This window comes from Columba livia, chromosome W (assembly GCF_036013475.1).
Source record: "Columba livia isolate bColLiv1 breed racing homer chromosome W, bColLiv1.pat.W.v2, whole genome shotgun sequence".
NCBI lineage: Eukaryota > Metazoa > Chordata > Aves > Columbiformes > Columbidae > Columba > Columba livia.
In genome coordinates, this window is record NC_088641.1 from 8,041,418 (window position 1) to 8,062,697 (window position 21,280).

General features: G+C 43.5%; 1 protein-coding gene and 1 pseudogene across 8 annotated transcripts in view; both read left to right on the forward strand.

The window, feature by feature from the left end:
* Positions 1-4,920: 4,920 nt before the first annotated feature.
* LOC135577087 (transportin-1-like) overlaps positions 4,921-21,280 on the forward strand; it is a 111,410-nt gene continuing 95,050 nt past the window's right edge. For 2 of the 8 annotated variants that reach the window (XM_065044781.1, XM_065044784.1), the window contains exons 1-2: positions 4,948-5,149; positions 19,820-19,933. In XM_065044781.1, coding sequence (XP_064900853.1) covers positions 5,141-5,149; positions 19,820-19,933 — 123 coding nt within the window. In that variant the 5' untranslated portion in view covers positions 4,948-5,140. Of the gene's footprint in view, positions 5,150-19,470; positions 19,663-19,819; positions 19,934-21,280 lie in introns of all 8 variants that reach the window. The other 6 variants (XM_065044780.1, XM_065044783.1, XM_065044785.1 and 3 more) reach the window with 4 other exon arrangements.
* LOC135577089 (histone-lysine N-methyltransferase SETMAR-like) lies at positions 8,498-9,562 on the forward strand (annotated as a pseudogene).

Here is a 21,280-nt window from a genome sequence, read left to right on the forward strand (position 1 = left end):
GGAATCCCACATTCGAGCCACAATCGAGTAAAATATTTTTTCAAGTTTTCTTTTATCAGAGGATTCCCCCACAAAGTTACTCTAATGTGTAAGGATGCATCCTAAGGAGGAGCAAGGTGGTACTTTAGTAGCGGAACCGGTTCACATTTTGTAATTATCTTCCCAAACAAAATTCTTTTGGTACCAAATATATATATATATATATATATATATATATATATGCAAACTAAAATACTGAGCTCAGATATGCAAACCAAATACCAAGTTCAAATATACAAATGGATCGCAATTACACTCACTCAAGACAATATCTTGATTTCAGCATTGCACCTTTGAGCTGCTTACTGCTCAGCCTGGTCACACTCTTCTTAATGCACCCCAGGATATCGTTGGCCTTCTTGGCCACAAGGGCACATTGCTGGCTCATGGTCAATCTGTTGTCGACCAGAACTCCAGTCCTTCTCTGCAATGCTGCTTTCTAGCATGTCAACCCCTAACCTGTACTGGTACATGGGGTTTGTACCCATTGATTGAGAACTGGCTGGATGGCAGAGCTCAGAGGGTTGTGACCAATGGTACAGAGTCTGTTTGGAGGCCTGTAGTTAGTGGAGTTCCCCAGGGATCAGTGTTAGTTCCAGTCCTGTTCAACCTGTTTGTCAATGACATGGATGAAGAGACTGAATGTACCATCAGCAAGTTTGCTGATGATACCAAACTGGAAGGAAGTGTTGATACAGCAGAAGGTTGTGCTGCCATTCAGGGAGATCTGGACAGGCTAGGGGACTCGGCAGAGAAGAACCTAATGAAATTTAACAAGGGCAACTGTAGGGTCCTGCACCTGGGGAAGAATAACCCCATGTACCAGTACAAACTGGAACACAGGAGGTGAGGCCGCATCTGGAGTACTGTGTCCAGTTCTGGGCTCCCAGTTGAAGAAGGACAAGGAATTACTGGAGACAGTACAGAGGTGGGCTACAAAGATGATTAGGGGTCTGAAGCATCTTCCTTATGAGGAAAGACTGAGAGAGCTGGGTCTGTTCAGCCTGGAGAAGAAAAGGCTGAGAGGGGACCTTATCAATGTTATATATATATGACATGGGTGGATGTCAAGAGGATGGACCAGACTCTTTTCAGTGGTGCCCAACGATAGGATGAGAGGCAACGTGCACAGACTGAAGCATAGAATGTTTCATCTGAATGTGAGAAGAAACTTTGTTACTTTGAGGGTGACAGAGCACTGGAACAGGCTACTTAGAGAGGTTGTGGAGTCTCCTTCTCTGCAGACATTCAAAACCCTCCTGGATGCATTCCTGTGCAATCTGCTCTAGGTGAATCTGCTTTAGCAGGTGGATTGAACTAGATGATCTCCAGAGGTCCTGTCCAACCCCAACCATTCTGTGATTCTGTGAGATAAGGTCCCCGTAGTGCACATTGGGAAGTGGTTGGGGAAGGTGTTATGGATTGCTCCTTCTTTGAGAAAAGGCAAACCCATTTTTCTTCACTCATGGATTTGGGTATACTGGGTGGGTAATGCGGATGGCTGTGGAGACCCACTGTGTGCCTCAAGCAGGATCAGCCTTGTGGGAAAAATAATCTGTGATGTAAGTGTCGCAGTTGAGACGGACAAATGACATAGACCAAGTTCTTAAGTACAAACAGCAGTCTCCATTTATTGCCACAAATGCTTTTTTATATAGTCTTTACCAGCTCAAGTGTCTTTTTGCTATTGGTTGCAGGCTGCAATAGTAACATATCATTGGTTAATTTTGCTAACATCAGTGTTACTCTTTTACTCCCTTCTTTCTTACGGGTACACCTTAATATCTCCAGATACTCCTTTACTCACATCTTTCTCACGGGTAGGCCTTAATATCTTCAAGGCTAATTTCTGTTCCTATGCCCTCTGTCAGGGAATCCATGGACTCACCCTAGTCCCCCACATGTAAGTTGTAGGAAGTGATGTATCAGGAACTACCTGAACTGATGAAGAGGAAGCTTTGCAAGGAATCAGGCAAGTGCAACGATGACCCAAACCAAGCTGGTGTTGGTGCCCAACAATCAAATCACGTGGGACCTGAGCATGATGCAAATGGTATGGATAAGGGGTGGAGATTATATTGGGTCTGGCTAGGATGGAATTAACTTTCCCCATAGCCCTCATAGTTCTGTGCTTTGTATTTGGAGCTAGAAAGGTGCTGATAACACACCAGTGTTTTGGCTACTGCTGAGCAGTGCTCCCACAGCATCAGGGCTGTCTCTCCAATGCCCCCACCCCAAAGGTCAGTAGGCTGGGGGTGGGCAAGAGGTTTGGAGGAGACATAGTCAGGACAGGTGACCCATCTGACCAAAGGGATATTCCATACCATATGACATTGTGCTCAGCAATAAAAGCTAAGAGAAAAAAGAGGAAGAGAGGCATTCATTATCAAGGTGTTTGTCTCCTGAAGGAACCACTATGTGTACCAAGGCCCTACTTTCCAGGAAGTGGCTGGACATCTCCTGCTGATGGTAAGCAGATAATAAATCTTTTTGTTTCCTTTGCTTCTGTGCACAGGCTTTGCTTTTCTTTATTAAACTGCCTTTATCACAGAATCACAGAATGTTAGGGATTGGAAGGGACCTCGAAAGATCATCTAGTCCAATCCCCCCGCCAGAGCAGGAACACCTAGATGAGGCTACACAGGAAGGCATCCAGGCAGGTTTTGAATGTCTCCAGAGAAGAAGACTCCACAACCCCCCTGGGCAGCTCGTTCCAGTGTTCCATCACCCTCACTGTGAAGAAGTTTCTTCTCATATTTAAGTGGAACCTACTGTGTTCCAGTTTGTACCCATTGCCCCTTGTCCTATCATTGGTTGTCACCGACAAGAGCCTGGCTCCATTCTTGTGATACTCACCCTTTACATATTTATAAACATTAATGAGGTCACCCCTCAGTCTCCTCCAAAGTAAAGAGACCCAGGTCCCTCAGCCTTTCCTCATAAGGGAGATGCTCCACTCCCTTAATCATCTTCGTGGCTCTCTTGTTATCTCGACCCATGAGTTTTTTCCCCCCTAATTTCTTACCAGTGAGAATGGTTTAGTGGGTACCTGGCAGCCAGCCAACGTCAACCCACCACAGACCCCAACTCTCTCAGCCTTTCTTCATAGGAGAGGTGTTCCAGCCCTCTGATCATTTTTGTGGCCCTCCTCTGGACTCACTCCAACAGGTCCATGTCTTTCTTGTACTGGGAGCCCCAGAGCTGAATGCAGTATTCCAGGTGGGGTCTCACCAGCACGGAGTAGAGGGGGAGAATTACCTCCCTCGACCTGTTGTCCACACTTCTTTTGATGCAGCCTAGGATACCATTGGCTTTCTAGGCTGCAAGCGCACATTGCTAGTTCACGTCCAATTTTTCATCCACCAGTATTCCCAAGTCCTCCACAGAGCTGCTCTCAATCCATTAATCCCCAGAGAAGTCCAGGAAGACCCTGGCTATGTACTTGTGTTGCTAACTCAAGATTAAATACAGGGTGATGCATCTTTGCTGCCTAGCCTTTAGTCTCATTTTTCATTTTCATGATTTTGGACATATATGTCAACCAGCTCCTGCAGAGCCCCTGCAGCTTGCTGCTGCTGCTGCCATCATTGCTCCCCTGGGATGAGGGGTGCAGGTGCGAGAAATGCAGTTGTGATTCGTGCTAAGATGTTTAATGTTTACAGATATAACCAAATGAGGCACAGGCTCTGAACCTGGAAAAAGGAAAAGGTGGTTAAGTTCTATGTAAAAAGTTATGAAACTTGTTTATGAATTTATATTGATAGAGGGAACTAACATTTTAAAGGTTAACCAACTACATAATAAGGGCCTACTAACGAACTAACACGTTAAGCCACATAATGAATGTCTAGTTTAGAGCTGTATGTAACCAATTGTGTTAAGAAAAAAACAGAACCTCATCGAATGCCGAGATAAGAAGTTTTACAGCACCAGCTGTAACCTTGAGGAGACAAGATAGCCAAGATTCACAGCAAAAAGGGGGTGCCAGTCTGATTTCGGTCGACTTGGCAGCTTGGGTTCCAGCCAATTCATCATAATGAGCCAAAGGTAAAAAGTTCACTGTGATGAAGCTGAAGGAGCCTTCATCCAAAGACCCTCAAAGACCCCTCCTCAAAATCACCAAGTGGCACTGCGCAGGCGCAACAGGGGAAGGTCAAGGAGGAGACTATGGAAATGGTTATCTGGGACTCATTTTAATAAGAAGCGGGAAAGGTTATGAATATGTATAAGTGTTCCTGGGGCTATTATGAATATGTAATACCTTATTGTATTTAAGCACACTTCTTATTGTTAAAAGGTGTGCGTGTTGGGTGGAGGCAAATCCCCCGTGCACCCAGTGCTGTTTTGCTTATGCTCTAATAAACACATGTTTAAGGAATACAATTAAGGAATTGGATTAAACATTGTTTATCCATAGAAAAAGCGTAAGTTACTTATTTCACAGGGAAAGGAGCCTAGCCTGAGGACCCTGGCAGTGCACCAAGGGAAGGGCACCTGTAAGGGGCCCATTTGTGCCAGTGGGTCTGAGGGACAGGTACTGCTGAGGAGGTAAGAGAGCTCCTTATGGGTGGGTACATGTTGCCGGAGGGGTTGCTGGCCCTTCACACTAGTGCCTCTTTGACGGAGGCCATGGTGGGTCAGGAGAAAGGGGACTATGTGTGGGTACCCCTGAGGGCAAATGTCGCCCCTGTCCTCAGGCAAGAAGCAATGCCTGGGCATGAGGCCTGCCTATTGTGCATGTGTCTCCGGCAGCAAGCCGTGAGGAAGCAGGGAGCAGGTAGGGAGAAGCAGCCCTGTGCATGGGAGTCCGGGAGAGGCCGAGGGCGGGGGCCGGGACTGAGAAGCTGGGTGGGGCCAAGCAACCATTTCACTGCCCTCTCTATCTAACCCGAGGCCATGGATCCTAGACGAGGCTGCCGTTGCCAGGGTGACCGGCCATTGGCACCCCCGCCCTCCCCCGCGCGCCAAACCCCGCTCCCCTCGGCCAATCGGAGAGGTGATGGTAGCGGAGTGAGGTTCTCTTTGTTCCGCCATTTTAGGGGCCGGAGCTACGGAGTGGACGGGTCGTTCCGTCGTCATTCCTTTGCCGCTGGGTTCTGGGATGGTGTGGGTAGGTGTTCCTCCTGCGAGGGGCTGGCTGGGGCATCCTGTCTTCGGCAGCCGCTGCCTGCCAGCGGGCGGGGGGAGGGCCGGGTTGGGTGGGTAGCCGCGGGCCCGGCTGCTGTTAGGTTTTCGCGCCGCCGCTGGGAGGGGAGCCGTGCGAGCTCAGCCGTGGGCTGTCTCTTCCTCTCTCGCTGTCGTCGTCGTTATTTGAGAGCAGCGAAATTCCGTATTTGTATTGTAGTTTTCTTTGCTCGCTTGGGGAGGTTGTTAATTTAAAGGCTCAATTGAAATAGCTGATGGAACTTGTAAGGCCTTTGTGGAGTGATTATAGAAAGGGCCCAAATGCTTTTTGGGTTGCTATAAGTGGCCTGCTTGGTCTTTGAGCTCTTAATCTTGTTGTGCAGGTAACAATTCCTTTTCCTCGAATTTATGCTCAGGACCTGAGAGATACTCTCATTGTGAGGCTTGTTCTGCTATGCACTCTGGCCTTCTCAGGTTCTTAATTTGTTTGCTTCCCTTCTTGTATGTTTAAGTAGTCCTTAATGTGGTATTTGAATACTTTGCAGATATTGTTCAATCCTTACAACGCTCATTGAACAAGAAGTTAACTTGTGCCCCTTTGCTGTGTGTGGCATGTAATTATTTTTTCTGTTTAAGATCATACAAGGAGGCTTTGATAGAACTGGAAACAGCCTATTTTTCTAATCCAGAGTCTCAACTATGTTTGAAAATGACAGTATATGGTCTATTTCTAAAAGTCCTTGCTTTGCATCTGCTTTGTGAACTGTAGTTATTTTTGAGTTGTATGTGGAAGGATGAAGGAAAGCTGCCCACAATTGGGAAGAATAGTTTCTATATGATCAGGATTTCTTTAGAATGCATTTCTTCAAAATATCTAGCTAGTTTATACTCAAAGCAGCATAATACAAAGGGATTTAAAAAGGTTAAAAAGCAGTTTACTCTTGGTCTTAAAGAAGAAAAGCTCTGGTTAGAATTAACTAAGGATGATGTTTACCATTGGATATAGGCAATGATATAGACTTCAGTAACTTCCGAAATTGATATAGATGTAAACACAGCTGCTAAATTGAGCTAGGCATGCCTTGTGGCAGGAAGATGAAAATAACATTAATGATGGATGTATGAATATAGGCTTTTATGGGATTATCTGCCATTTTTCTAGTATATTTATTTAGATACCAGTTTAGGAGTGCTTGTATTCAAGAGAACAGATATGTGCTTAATTTTAGGTCAAGGTGTAAATAGGAGCAACCCCAGGGACTGAGCTACCTTATAATCAGGTGATAGGTACACACAGAGGTGTCCAGCAGAGTGGCCATATTTCTATTTCATTTAAACTCTACTCTGGAGTAGAGTTTAGTTCAATCAGGTTTCTTTCCTATTCCTGCTTCAGGCGCACCAAGATGCTATAGCTACAAAGGAGGGTGGCAGAAAGCCAAGTATAATTCACCTTCATCAAAGCTGATATTCAGAACCTGTACAGTTTAAAGATCAGGACTAAAATCAATACTGAGATTTTTATTTTTGAAATGTTTCGCTAATAGAGATATGCTTTTGTAGAGTCACTGTTGTGGTCACTGTAATATAAAAATTTGGAGCATGGGTTTATGAATTTTATACACTGATCAATGCATTTTTGTCAATGGAGTTGTGCCAGTGATATGCAACAGGGGGAGGATTTTTCTTTGCTTTGTTTTTGAAAAGGCTAGGACTGAGGGTTTTTCCATTATTTTCATGTCTTCATTATGTTGCAACTTTGGTTAGTTTTGACCACAGAAATGAATTTTACCAGTTAATTTTGTTCCAGATTCTATGAACATTTAAATAAATGTAACAGTATGTTTGGATCACCTATTCTACTTCTTTAAACTGTTTTATAGTATTGATTTGGATATCTTGGATAGGTTTTCTATATATTTTGATAGATTTCATATCTATATGATAGTTGTGGGGGCAAAAAAAAGTATTTATATTTGTATGTACAATATGCTGAAGCTATAGGGGCCCAAGATCAGGGCTGCAATTCAAACTGAATTTTTATTTTCAAAATATTTAATTGGTAGATATATATTTATGTAGACCCAGTGTTGTTTGGTTTATGTATGTGATCTATCACATACGCGTTAAATCAGTGTACATAATAATGTTTATGCATGTACATATGGGTGCCATGGAATGTGGCATCTTTTAATGATATAGAAATAAACTACCAAACATCACTTTTAGTGTCCAGAAGGTTTTCCAGACCAGACTCCAGAGTGTAACTTAAACAATTTAAAAATTCACTGTTAATTTTCTGTGTACTGAATGCTTTTGAAATTGAGTTTGTGTGTGTGTATGTATATATACATATATATATATATATATATTTAAAATGAGTCAAATCTGAGATAAGGCCCACAGTCAAAAATAACATGTGTAAAGGAAATTTTTATGGTTTTAAAGCCTTGAGTATAAAGTTTCTGTTAAGTTATTCCCCTATTAAATAATTGAATTTTCTATAGCATTTTGTACAAGCCATGGTGAATCTCTTAAATATTCAAACTATGCTGCTTATGAAGAACCTGGCATTAATGGCATTGATTTAACTAAATACAAAAGCAGAGGGAAAGGCAAGACAATTTTTTTTTTTTTGGTAGAGAACAGAAAATAGACAGTAGGTGAGTAGGTACAAAGATGCAAGAAAATAGTTACTCTGTTAGAACCCTGTTGTGGTTTAACCTGACAGGCACCTAAACACCATGCAGCTGTTCGCTTACTGCCCTGTTGCAGTGGGATTTGGGAGAGAATCAGAAGGATAAAAAGGAGAAAACAACTCGTGGGTTGAGATAGATGCAGTTTAATAGGACAGAAAAGGGAGGGAAAATAATAATAATAATGATGATAAAAGAACATACAAAACAAGTGATATGCAATGCAATTGCTCACCACACTGACTGATGCCCAACCAGTTCTTGAGCAGCGGCACCTTGGCTAACTTTCCCCATACTGAGCATGACATGTATGGTATGGAATATCCCTGTGGCAAGTTGGGGTCAGCTGTTCCAACTGTATTGCCTCCCAGCTTCTTGTGCACTCCTGGTCCCACCCCTGCTGGAAGGGCAGTATTAGAAGCTGAAAAGTCCTTGACTTAGTGTAAGCACTGCTCAGCAGAAACTATTAGGTTGGCGCAAAAGGAATTGCGGGTTTTGCATTGTTGAAATTTCTCATTTGATATTGGAATACATTCTTAAATGTGGTTATGTTATACATAATTTTAATATGCTTTTCTCACTTTATGTTTTTTTTGCTACTGACTTATTACTTGCTGTTTATTTTATATTTATTTTAGACTATGGAAATGATGTTAGACAAAAAGCAAATTTGAGCGGTTTTATTATTCAAGTTCAAAATGGGTCGTAAAGCAGCAGAGACAACTTGCAACATCAACAATGCATTTGGCCCAGGAACTGCTAATGAACGTACAGTGCAGTGGTGGTTCAAGAAGTTTCGCAAAGGAGATGAGAGCCTTGAAGATAAGGAGCATAATGGCTAGCCATCAGAAGTTGGCAACAACCAACTGGGAGCAATCATTGAAGCTGATCCTCTTACAACTACACAAGAAGCTGCTGAAGAACTCAACATTGACCATTCTATGGTCATTTGGCATTTGAAGCAAACTGGAAAGGTGAAAAAGCTCGATAAGTGGGTGCCTCGTGAGCTGACCGAAAAACAAATAAATAATCGTTTTGAAGCTTTGTCTTATTCTACGCAATAATAACCAACCATTTCTCGATTGGATTGTGACATGAAATGAAAAGTGGATTTTTATATGACAACTGGCAACAACCAGCTCAGTGGTTGGACTGAGAAGAACCTCCAAAGCACTTCTCAAAGCTAGACTTGCACCAACAAAAGGTTATGGTCCCTGTTCGGTGGTCTGCTGCCAGTCTGATCCACTACAGTTTTCTGAATCCCCATGAAACCATTACATCTGAGAAGTATGCTCAGCAAATTGATAAAATGCCCTGAAAACTGCAGCGCCTGTGGCCAACATTGGTCAACAGAAAGGGCCCAATTCTTCTCCACGGCAATGCCCAACCGCATGTCTCACAACCAACACTTCAAAAGTGGAACAAATTGGGCTATGAAGTTTGGCCTCATCTGCTGTATTCACCTGACCTCTCACCAACCGACTACCACTTCTTCAAGCATCTCAACAGCTTTTTGCAGAGAAAATGCTTCCACAGCCAGCAGGATACAGAAAATGCTTTCCAAGAGATTGTCGAATCCTGAAGCATGGATTTTTACACTACAGGAATAAACAAACTTATTTCTCAATGGCAAACATGTGTTGATTGTAATGGTTCCTATTTTGATTAATAAAGATGTATTTGAGTCTAGTTATAACAATTTAAAATTAATAGTCCAAAACTGCAATTATTTTGCACCAAGCTAATACAACTTCAGCATGTTATCAACATGATTCTCACCCTAAAACCAAAACACAGCTACTTTAAAGAGAGTTAACTCTATTCTGACTGAAACTAGGACAGTATCCACCCCTTATTCTATACCATCTATATCATGCCCAGGCCCCACACTTTACAATACATTTCAATTAATCACCACTACCTTTCCTGTCTTTATATATATATATATATATATATATATATACACACACAGATATCATTCCCTTACTTTATGGTCATCCCTCTAAAATGTATTCTGAGTTCATTTAGTCCATGACTTTGGGTTCCATCTGTCATAACCGTCCTTCAGGGCAGGAGATAAAATGTGTGGTGTTGGACTGTTGCATGTTGAAGACAGTTCTGGTTCCATTACTGCTGCACTTGTTTGGTTCTATTATCACTGCACTTTGCTCGGTTTCATCAAAATTCATTCTTTAATCAGGATCATTGTTACTGTAATACCATAGATATTGCATATAGCAACTATAGTAGTGATAAGAAATGGTATTATATAGCAATTAACATCATACAATTCAAATAATTGGTTATTCTTACCCAAAGTTGGATCTGCTTGAGGTACGTACTGGACTCCTCCATCCTTCTGCATTACCCACCAAGTGTACCCAGCTCTTTGACCAAAAGCAGTCTCACAGACGGGGTTACCTTTGCTTGAGGCAGGAGTAACCCAGACTGTCTTCCACAGCATATTGGGATCAAGTCCACCCTGAGCAAGTTTGTGGATGACACCAAGCTGAGTGGTACAGTTGACACACCTGGGGGATGGGATGCTATCCAAAGAAGTGGGCCCATGTGAACCTCATGAGGTTCAACAAGGCCAAGTGCAAGGTCCTGTACCTGGGTCAGGGCAACCCTGGTATCAATACAGGCTGGGGGATGAAGGAATTGGGAGTACTGGTGGAAGAAAGGTTGGACAAGGTGTGGCAATGTGCGTTTGCAGCCCAGAAGGCCAATTGTATCTTGGGATACATCAAAAGGAGTGTGGCCAGCTGGTTGAGGGAAGTGATTCTGCCCCTCTGCTCTGGTGAGACCCCCACCTGGAGTACAGTGTCTAGCTCTGGAGTCTTCAGTACAGGAAAGATGTGGGCCTGTTGGAGAGAGTCCAGAGGAGGGCCACCAAGATGATCAGAGGGCTGGAATACCATATGAGGACAGGCTCAGAGAGTTAGGTTTGTTCAGCCTGGACAAGAGAAGGTTCTTAGGAAACTTTGTTGCATGTATTAAGTACTTTAAAAAGGGCCTGTAAGAAAGATGGGGACTGACTTTTTAGAAGAGTGTGTTATGACAGGACAAGGGGTAATTGTTTTAAACTAGAAGATGGGAGATTGAGGTTACTTTTTTATCACATTCATTGGGATATGACAACATCCATCTTGCCTTTTTACTGCTAATAAATGGATCTCCTGTGTAGGTCCCTTGACCTTTCTTTGTTTTATGGCAAAACCAGCTTTGAGAAGGATTTGGACTATTTTCTTCCCTTTCTCAAAACCTTATGTGTTGTTCTATATGATGATGTCATCAATGTATTGCAGGTGTTCCAGAGCTTCATCCTGTTCCAGTGCAGTGTGGATCAGTCCATAGCAGATGGTAGGGCTGTGTTTCTACCCTGGGGCAGTAGATTCCAGGTGTACCAGATACCCCTCCAAATGAAAGTAAGCTGTAGCCTCCACTCTGCTGCCAAAGGGATTGGGAAAAATGCATTAGCTATATCACTTGTGGCATACCACTTGGCTGCCTTTGGCTCCAGTTCGTATTGCAGTTCTAGTATGTTTGGCATGGCAGCACTCAGCAGCGGTGTGACTTCATTCAGGCCACAATAATCTGTCAGTAGTCTGCTGTTAGTCTCCACTCTCCACTCTCCGTTAGAGTTTTGCACTGGCCATGTGGGGCTATTAAAGGGTGAGTACATCTTGCTGATCACTCTTTGGGTCTCCAGTCAGTGAATCAGCTTATGGATGGGAATCAGGGAGTCTTGGTTGGTGCAATATCACTTCCAGTGCACTGTTGTGGTAGCAATTGGCAGCTGTTGTTCTTCAGTCCTCAGCAACACCACAACAGAAGGGTCCTCCAGGAGACCTGCCAAGGTGGACAGCTGTTTAATTTCCTCCATCTCCAAAGCAGCTTTACCAAAAACACATGAGTATGCTTTTGGGTCCTTGAAATACCCTCTCCTGAGGTAGTCTATGCGAAGGATGCACAGAGCATCTGGGCCAGTCACAATGGTGTGCTTTTGCCACTTTTTCCCAGTTAGGCTCACTTCAGCATCTATTACGGTCAACTCTTAGGATCCCCTAGTCACTCGAGAAATACTCATGGGTTGTGGTCAAGGGGGAGGAGTCCAGTTGGAGGCCTGTATCTAGTGGAGTGCCTCAAGGGTCAGTACTGGGGCCAGTATTATTCAATATATTAATCAATGACTTGGATGAGGGAATAGAGTGTACTATCAGCAAGTTTGCTGATGACACCAAACTGGGAGGAGTGGCTGACACGCCAGAAGGCTGTGCTGCCATCCAGCGAGACCTGGACAGACTGGAGAGTTGGGTGGGGAAAAATTTAATGAAATATAACAAGGGAAAGTGTAGAGTATTGCATCTGGGCAGGAACAAACCCAGGTTCTAGTATAAGTTGGGGAATGACATATTAGAGAGCAGCGTAGGGGAAAGGGACCTGGGGGTCCTGGTGGACAGCAGGATGACCATGAGCCAGCACTGTGCCCTTGTGGTCAAGAAGGCCAATGGCATCCTGGGGTGTATTAGAAGGGGGGTGGTTAGTAGGTTGAGAGAGGTTCTCCTTCCCCTCTACTCTGTCCTGGTGAGACCACATCTGGAGTACTGTGTCCAGTTCTGGGCCCTTCAGTTCAAGAAGGACAGGGAACTGCTGGAGAGAGTCCAGCGTAGGGTAACAAAGATGATTAAGGGAGTGGATCATCTCCCTTATGAGGAAAGGCTGAGGGAGCTGGGTCTCTTTAGCTTGGAGGAGACTAAGGGGTGACCTTATTAATGGTTACAAATATATAAAGGGTGAGTGTCACGAGGTTGGAGCCAGGCTCTTCTTGGTGACAATCAATGGTAGGACAAGGGGTAATGGGTTCAAACTGGAACACAAGAGGTTCCACTTAAATTTGAGAAGAAACTTCTTCTCAGTGAGGGTGACAGAACACTGGAACAGGCTGCCCAGGGTGGTTGTGTAGTCTCCTTCTCTGGAGACATTCAAAACCCGCCTGGACACATTCCTGTGTAGCTTCATCTAAGTGTTCCTGCTTCTGCAGGGGAATTGGACTAGATGATCTTTTGAGGTCCCTTCCAGTCCCTACCATTCTGTGATTCTGCCCCTTTATAGTTTGATGAGATTATGGTACACTGTGCACCAGTCTCCACTAAAACTTTTTAGTCTTGTGCATCTGATGTGCCAGGCCATCGAATATATGTAGTCCAGTAAACTCGCTTGTCCCTTTCCTCCACCTGGCTGAAGGTAGGGCCACTCTAGTCTGGATCTGGGAAAAGAAACCATAAAATTGTAGACAGTGGTGTCACCACAATGATGAGCCAGAACAGCTCTCTTCCTCACAAGCAACAGTCTAGGAGATTTCCTGAGCCAGGTGCATTATCATAACTTTAGGTACTCTCAGAAAAAGTCCATTATCAAGTTCATTTTCTGTGAAGAGCAAATAATATTACAGATTTATTTGCTTCTGATATTGAAATATTCAGTGTTCCAGGAAATTTGAGTTCAGCTTCATTACAAGGTGTCGCACTATGGGAGCCATTTCACATGTACATAATTTCTAGTATGATACACAACATAAGTCAAAACCAGTTATAAAGATAATATAATTTCTCTTAGTTTCCTCAGCTTCTTATTCTACTTGTAGACCTATCAGCCATAGAGAATGAGTGAGAATAGGAAATGAAGGTCAAATAACTCTACCCAAATCTGAAATTGTATTATCTGAAAGCACATACATTTGCTGCTTTGAATGTTATTAAGAAATTGCTCCTTATGGATAGAAGAAATTCTTCTATAAAACAAAGTTATTTTTAAAGATAATCTTAACCATATCAATGAAGCATATTCTTTCTTTGGTACATTCCACAAAACTTTTTACTTGAGCCCAAGGCTTACCATCATACATTGGATCATGTTGGATTTGTCTTACATTCCATTTCATGGATTTCCTGTTGGTACTGTCTTAGTCAGCCTTTTGTCATCCTCTGATATCAAAGAACTCTTAAAATGTTTTTTGTGTCCTTAGGTACCAGAAGAGATCCCACTCCCGCATATGGGAACTTAATACTATTTGTGCAAATATTACAATGAAGTCCTGTTTTCAACTTTTGGGGAATATTCTTTACATAACTTCACTTTTATCAGTGAAATTAGTTACTGTTGCATTAGCTAGAAAGTAATAAGCTTGCAGCCTCTTATGGCTAATATTTTTATATCATTCTCCTCAAATATAATGTTGAAATCCCATATTAAAAAATTTTAAAAAGTTTCCTTAGACTTCTGTTTAAAACAATCCATCAATTTACTTGTATCACAATAACTAATCAGTTCTGGAAAAGTAGAAAATTCACTTCATAGGTGTTTCAGTCATGGACATAAAATCCTTTCAGACTGTCTTTCCATTTCCATCTGCCTCCTCAGTAACCTCTCCCATGCTTCACACGGCCAAACTATCTTCTTCTAAAGATTATCCAAATAAATAACTGTATAATATCATATCATTGTGTATCATATGTCTGAACTCAGGAAGAATGTGCTAAATGTTTTAGAATGGATTCTCATTTGATATGCTGGGTGTGAGGACTGAGGACTACCAGTATTTTTTTTTAAGTGAAAGCTTAGGGCACATTACCAGGCAGAATGCATTGCAAAATAATGTGGTGATAGCTATTCTGCATGATCTCCTTCACATAGACACATTTATTCTGTGTTATAAGAGCTTTTTTTTTTTTTTTTCTGCTTAGCTTAGTTCACATCTCTCTTAGCCTGAAATAAGAGATTTTATACAGAGAGCTATTATGGAATATCAGTTATTTCCTCTTCTGTACATAGAGGTACAGAGAGACACTGTAAGCAGTCTGCATGGAAACTTGGAAGCCTGGATCTTAGCAATGGATTGGGTGATTGATTCCTATTATAAAATACCAATATTACAGATAGCAGTGCCTAAACTTCGTGACAAGAAGGAAGGTAGCTCATTAGAATTCTCTCTAAAAGAAAAAAATCCAATATTACCAATGTAGTAAAACTAAAGACAGGGAAAAAGTTTCTAAATGGTAAAGTGGCTGAAATTGTCTAACAATTCTGAAATTAGGACAAAATTGAGAATTAATTTTGATTACAGAATAATTATTTGAAACTAGTTTCAAAATTGCCAGCAGCTCTTGCTGTACTTCCCATAGAGGCATTTGAGGGATGGGACATCTCCTTACTAGTTCAAATCTCTCTTCTGGCTGGGTGTTAGTAGGGATTTGTGCCAGAGTCTCCTGTTTCTCTTTTCAGTGCACTGAGACTACTGGAGGGGTGTAGAGGGTATTCTAAGTCTCCTAACTATTTGTGCTGTCTACATTTGTCTTTTAAGTATTAACTGTCAATTATTATACACGATGCTGATTAGGAAATAATTTCTAATCCAAGTTCCTGTTAATATCTGTTTATAATAATATGGAAAACAACTTAACAGGAGAGATTAAAAGACCTAGCACCAAGTACACTGTAATGCAATGGTAAGGATACTTTCCAGAAAAAAAAAGTGGTTTCATAACCCTAGGAAGAAGCAAGAATTGAAGCCTGCCTTGTGTATTCAGAGCTACTACTCTAACTACTGGATTTTGACTGAAATAGCAATGCTATATATTTTAGCCATTCCTTTTGTTTCCTTGTATGAAAAATGCCAGAAATGCATCATTTCAGCCTGATCTAATGAGACATTCTGAGAAAGGGAAAAGAGCATTGGCAACAAAACCAAAGATAAAAAATTTACTTGTGGGCTCTTTGTGTATACTTGAGTAGAACAAGGCAAGGTTTGGAGAGAGAAATAAATTGAAGATATAGATTAGTTTGTTTGTTGGGATTTTTGATTTTTTTTTAATATTATGCACTGTTGTGATACCAGTGGATTCTAGATAGTGTGTGACATTTGAAGCTTGGATAATAGAGAAATCAAAGATTAGCCTCAGCATTTGTGCAAGACTCCTGTCTTCAGTGAACATTTGTCTTCTTAACATTATATATGTGGCGTTTCAAATTTATTTCCGGTGCATTCTACTGATTGAGTGGGATGAACTATAAGCCATCATATGTTTTGATGAGTAGCTTTCCTGCTTCTGCCTGGTACTTGGTTTAACATTGCTTCCTAATTCCTTTTTATACAAGAAGATTCTTGCTTGAGGGAAACAGGTACTAAGAAACAAAGACAAAGGATACAAAAAGAAACAATTTTCTCATTTTTTTCTATAATATTGCTTTCAGTCTGATTTTTTTCTTGACTCAGTTAAATTATTTTCCCCTATCCTGTTTCCTCACAGAATTTAAAGGATTAGAGATGGATAAGAATAACTTCAAAGTAATGATCAAGAAGATAAGGTATCCGTCAATATGAGATACTTGCTTTGATTTCTATATATGCTGAGTAGTTCCCAATGGTAAAGGATCCTCTATAGAACCTAAGGAGGAACCTACCCTAAGAGACAATCATCTAAAGCTTTTAGACATCCCCACTAATTGTAGAGCTCCCATTCATACTCTGATTTGTAGGCTTTTTTCTATCTTTTCCACTGCAGAAAGATCTTACCAGGATTTAATTCTGGTCAAGTTGTGGAAAGGAAACCTATGTCAGTTTTTCTTAGTTATGGATCCTCTTCCTGCTTTTTCCTGTTCTGTCTCTCAACCTTCCTTTCTGGTCTCTTCCCTTGTTTTCCATATTTAATCTTTTTTTTTTTTTTTTGTCTAGTGCACTTGGTTTCCTGATAAATCAGATGGATGTAATCCTTGTGTCATAATTTCTGAACAGTAACTTTTGAAGCTCTAATGAATTTCAACCAAATTTGACAGTGGGCCGAAAGTCTCAAAGATAATCAAATTTCTACAGCCTTACTGGCAAGGCAGCAGTTAGGGTAATGAGATCCAAATTAGCACTTCCTTGATTTGTTGGACCTCACCTTTCATCTGCTCCATCTGTGCAGGCATCACTACTGAGAATTCTCCTGCCCATATGGTTGTGAGCCATCAACATAGGTTTTTAATGGTCTGGGTCTGGTTAACCCAGATCCTTTGCTTGACACTTTTCTGTACTAGAGGGAAACTAGTAGAAATTTCCACTGCTCACAAAAATCTCATATAAACCTTTGTGCCCGTCCTTTCCTACTAACTTCTGGCAAGCCTTTACAATCCTACCTTACTGGCTCCATCTTGTAGGTATTTCAGTATGATAACCTCTCGAGGTGTGCTGCATTAGCTGTCTTCCAAACAGCTCTGTGATAACTATGACAATTGCTTAAACAGAAGAGGTTAAGAAACGTGTCCTGTTTCTTGGTTGGTTTTTTGTTTGTTTGTTTGTAGTTTGTTTTTTTTTTTATGTGCGTGTTTGGTTTTTAGCTGGTTTTGTTCTCTTATGTGCTGTGCTGTACACTTCTCTGCTGTGTAGCTGTTTCCTGCTTCTTTTTCTGGTGTGCATGCTTTCCTGATTCATCAAGTACCCTCTTTTACTGTCCTCATTATCCAGATATGCAGATATTACAAGTACACTGCCCATCTTACTAGTTGCCTATGATGGCTCCCTTTGCTGTTTTGCTGGACACTATGCTGTGGGTACTAGTTTTGGCTCAAGAGTGGTGGCTCACAGTAATAGAAGGAAAGTTGGTGCAGGACACTTGGCACCTGAGACTGGACAGCTGACTGTAACTTAAACACTGATTTAATTGAAAGTGTTGGAGAGGTGAGATGATGAGCCACACAGCAAATTACCTGGGCCACACTGTTAGGAACCACTGTTCCCTGTCCTCCATGCCTCTGAACACTTGTTAAGGCTGTGATGTGCAGCATGTGTGTGACACTCATCGAGTACTGTGCTGCAGCAGAGGAAGCAGAAAGTGAAACTAGTTTTCAGTTAGAGTATAAGCAGGATGATAACAAACACAATGACTAAAAATAGGATTGTAAAAAGCTAAGGAATTACTGGGTTTCATTTTCATATTTTAGATCAGTTTTAAGCAGCATATGTTCTTATTTTGCCCAGTAGCATATGTATAAAATAGTGATATATATATGTATGTAATGCATATGTATTTATATATATAAAAGTATTGGGTAATCATTAATGGCATGAAATGTAACAAGAACAAATGCTGGATTCTGCACCAGAGTAATGCTGGGCACAAGTATAAATTGGGAGAGGGAGTGGCTGGAGAGCAGCCCTGCAGAAAGGGGTCTGGGGATGCTGGCTGACAGCAGGCTCAATAGGAGTCAGCAGTGTGCCCCAGCAGCCAAGAGGACAAACTGCATCCTGGGGTGCATCAAACACAGCATAACCAGCCGGTCAAAAGAGGTGATGATCCTGCTGTATTCAGCATTGGTGCAGCCTCACCTTGAATATTGTGTGCAGTTCTGGGCCCCACAATTTAAGAAGGATGTTAAGGTCCTTGAATGAATCCAGAGGAGGGCAACAAAGCTGGTGGCAGGGCTGGAAGGCATGTACTATGAGGAGCAGCTGAGGATTCAGGGTTTGTCTAGTTTGGAGAAAAAAGAGGCTGAGGGATGACCTTATTGCTCTGTACAGCTTCCTGAGGAGGGTAAGTGGAGAGGGAGGTGCTGATCTCTTTCTTTTCCCTGGTATCCAATGACAGGATGTGTGGGAATGATTCAAAGCTGCTCCAGGAGAGGTTCAAAGTTGACATTAGGAAACATTTATTTACCAAGAGGGTGGTCAAACACTGGAATAGGCTTCTTAGAGAGGTGCTCGAGGTCCCAAGCCTGTCAGTGTTTAATAGGCCTTTGGCCAATGCCCTTAATAACATGCTGTAACTTTTGGTCAGCCCTGGAGTGGTCAGGCAGTTGGACTGTATGAGTGTTGTAGAATCATAGAATAGTTTGGGTTGGAAGGGACCTTCAAAGGTCACCTAGTCCAATCCCTCTGCCATGAGCATCTGCTTTAACCAGATCAGGTTGCTCAGAGCCCCATCCAGCCTGGCCTTGAATGTTTCCAGGGATGGGGCATCTACCACCTCTCTGGGCAACCTGTTCCCTCATTTTAAAAATTTCTTCCTCATGTCTAACCTGAATCTCCCCTCTTCTAGTTTAAAACCATTACCCCTTGTACTGTTGTAACATGCCTTGCATCCCCATCTTTCTTATAGGCCTCTTAAGTACTGAAAGGCCGTAATATGGCCTCCCTGGAGCCTTTCTCCAGGCTGAACCCCAACTCCCTCAGCCTGTCCTCATAGGAGAGGTGTTCCAGTCCTCTTTTGAGTTTCTTTCCCCCCTTCTTGTCTAGTTGTCCTATTCCCTCTTTACACGTGAAATCTACTCAGCATTAAACCAAACCATGTGGAAGTCAAGCAGACGGCAAAGCAGGTACCACGATCTTAACTTCTAGGTCTGCATTCGCATCCCTGCTTCTCCGTAGGCGGCAGTCTCCTAGCTCGCTGCCAGGCACTGCGGAGGCGCGGCCGCAGCTGTCCCGAGGAGGCCGGACTAGAGCTCCGCTTCGCCCCTCGCCTGCCGGAGCTGCTGGAGTTTTCTCCTTGTTTTCGAGTGATGGCGGGGAGGGGCTGTAGAGGAGGCGCCCTATTTTCTGCCGCCCGGGACTGAGGGGCTCGTGTTTTGTCGCTCTCAGGCTCCTGACGGTGTGGGACGGACTGGGGAAAGGCTGACGGCAGCGCCGGCGTGCCCGAGGCGGCTCGGGCGGGCGGAGGCGTGTCCGGCGCTAGGACCCAGGAGGACGCGAGGCAGCTCTTAGGGCCAGATTGCAAATTCGCCGTGACTCAGTGTGCTCGGTGCGGTGTACAGTGGGTAGCGGCAGGAGCAGGTCAGTGCTGTCCGTCTGTGGGGCTGGGTTTGGGGATTGGCGGGTTGCGCGGGTGAGAGCGGGTCGGGCGCTGCGCGGCTAGCTTGCTTCCTCCCCCCACCCTCGGCCTGGCGCTTGCTGCGCCGCTAACTGCGGCCGCTTGCTTGGTGTTTTTCAGCAAGCCAAGATGGAGTATGAGTGGAAGCCTGACGAACAGGGGCTTCAGCAGATCCTGCAGCTGCTCAAGGAGTCCCAATCCCCGGACACCACCACACAGAGAGCCGTGCAACAAGTATCCTTGGTTGAGGCCTACACCGCGTGGGCGAGTGGGGCAGGCAGAGGGGGGCCGCAGCGGGTGCTGGGGAGGCCGGGAGGGCTGCGGCAGGCGGCAGCAGCCGGGCCTGCCCAGGGAGCCGCCACAGTGAGCGCTGTGGGCCGAGCCTCTGCCGGAGCGGGTGGCCGTGGCGCGGCGTTTGAACCGCCGAAGCGGCCTATGGGTCGCGGGGGCGCCTTCCTCCGCCGGGAGCCCGGGCACCTGTTGCGAGCACGGAGCCAAGGTTCTTTTTTTTTTTTTTTTTTTCTTGTTAAAGCCCTGGCTCTGGCATGGCTGCTTTGCTATCTGCTGCTTTCCCAGGTTACCCCACGGTGGGCCGCTGCCAGCACCCAGTCCTCAGCCGCAGTGGATCCCGCCGAGAGGGCTGGGGTGGAGGGGCCGCTGCCCGCCGGGCTGAGTTGGTGGTGTGGCACGGGGTACCCGTCGCCTCTGTGGCAAAGCGGGGGTGGACAGGGGTTTCCTAAACTAATCTGGCGCTGCGATTCAAGGCAAAAGCTGTAGTTGGTGGGGGGGGGAATGTCCCTGGTGGAGCAGCTGCCTGCATGCTCTCGTTGGCCTGCTGGCTCTGACAATGTATTTTGCTATGTTGCTACAATGTTTCTGCTTGCCTAGAATCCTGAGGTTGAAATGCTGCTTGTTACACTTTTTATATTTCACAGGAAGGGGGAAATCTACTGTATGTGACTTCTTGTGCAGCTTTGCAGTGCAGTTTATGTTAATGTTGTGTTAGGTTGGTGCAAAAGTAATTGTGGTTTTGGACCATGACTTTTAAATTGTGATAACTAGGCTCAAACACATCTTTATAAATCGGAATAGGAACCATTACAGTCAACACATTTTTGCTGTTGAGAAATAAGTTTGTCTATTCCTGTAGCATAAAAATCCTTGCTTTGGGATTCAGTGAACTCTTGGAAAGCATTTTCTGCATCCTGCTGGTTATGGAAGCATTTTCCCTGCAAAAAAAAATGTTGAGATGCTTGAAGAAGTGGTAGTTGGTTGTTGTCGAGGGTTAAGATTGCGGGGTGACAATAAAACCCTGGCAGATGTATTGTTAACCCCCTCTCCCCCACACACTTCCCCCTCCCTCTCCCCCCTTTTCACTAAGGAGAGGCAATTGGGAGGAAAAGAAGGACAGAGTGAAGAGAGTTGAAAAAAATTAAAGATGTTTTGCTAATGCTACTAATAAGAATAGAGAAAATAATACAAAATATACAAAACCAATCTTGAAAGTCTCAGCAACTGCAGAGCTGGCAACCAAAGTCCTGGATTAGACTCTGCAGCCAATCGGAGCTGGATTCAGTCTCT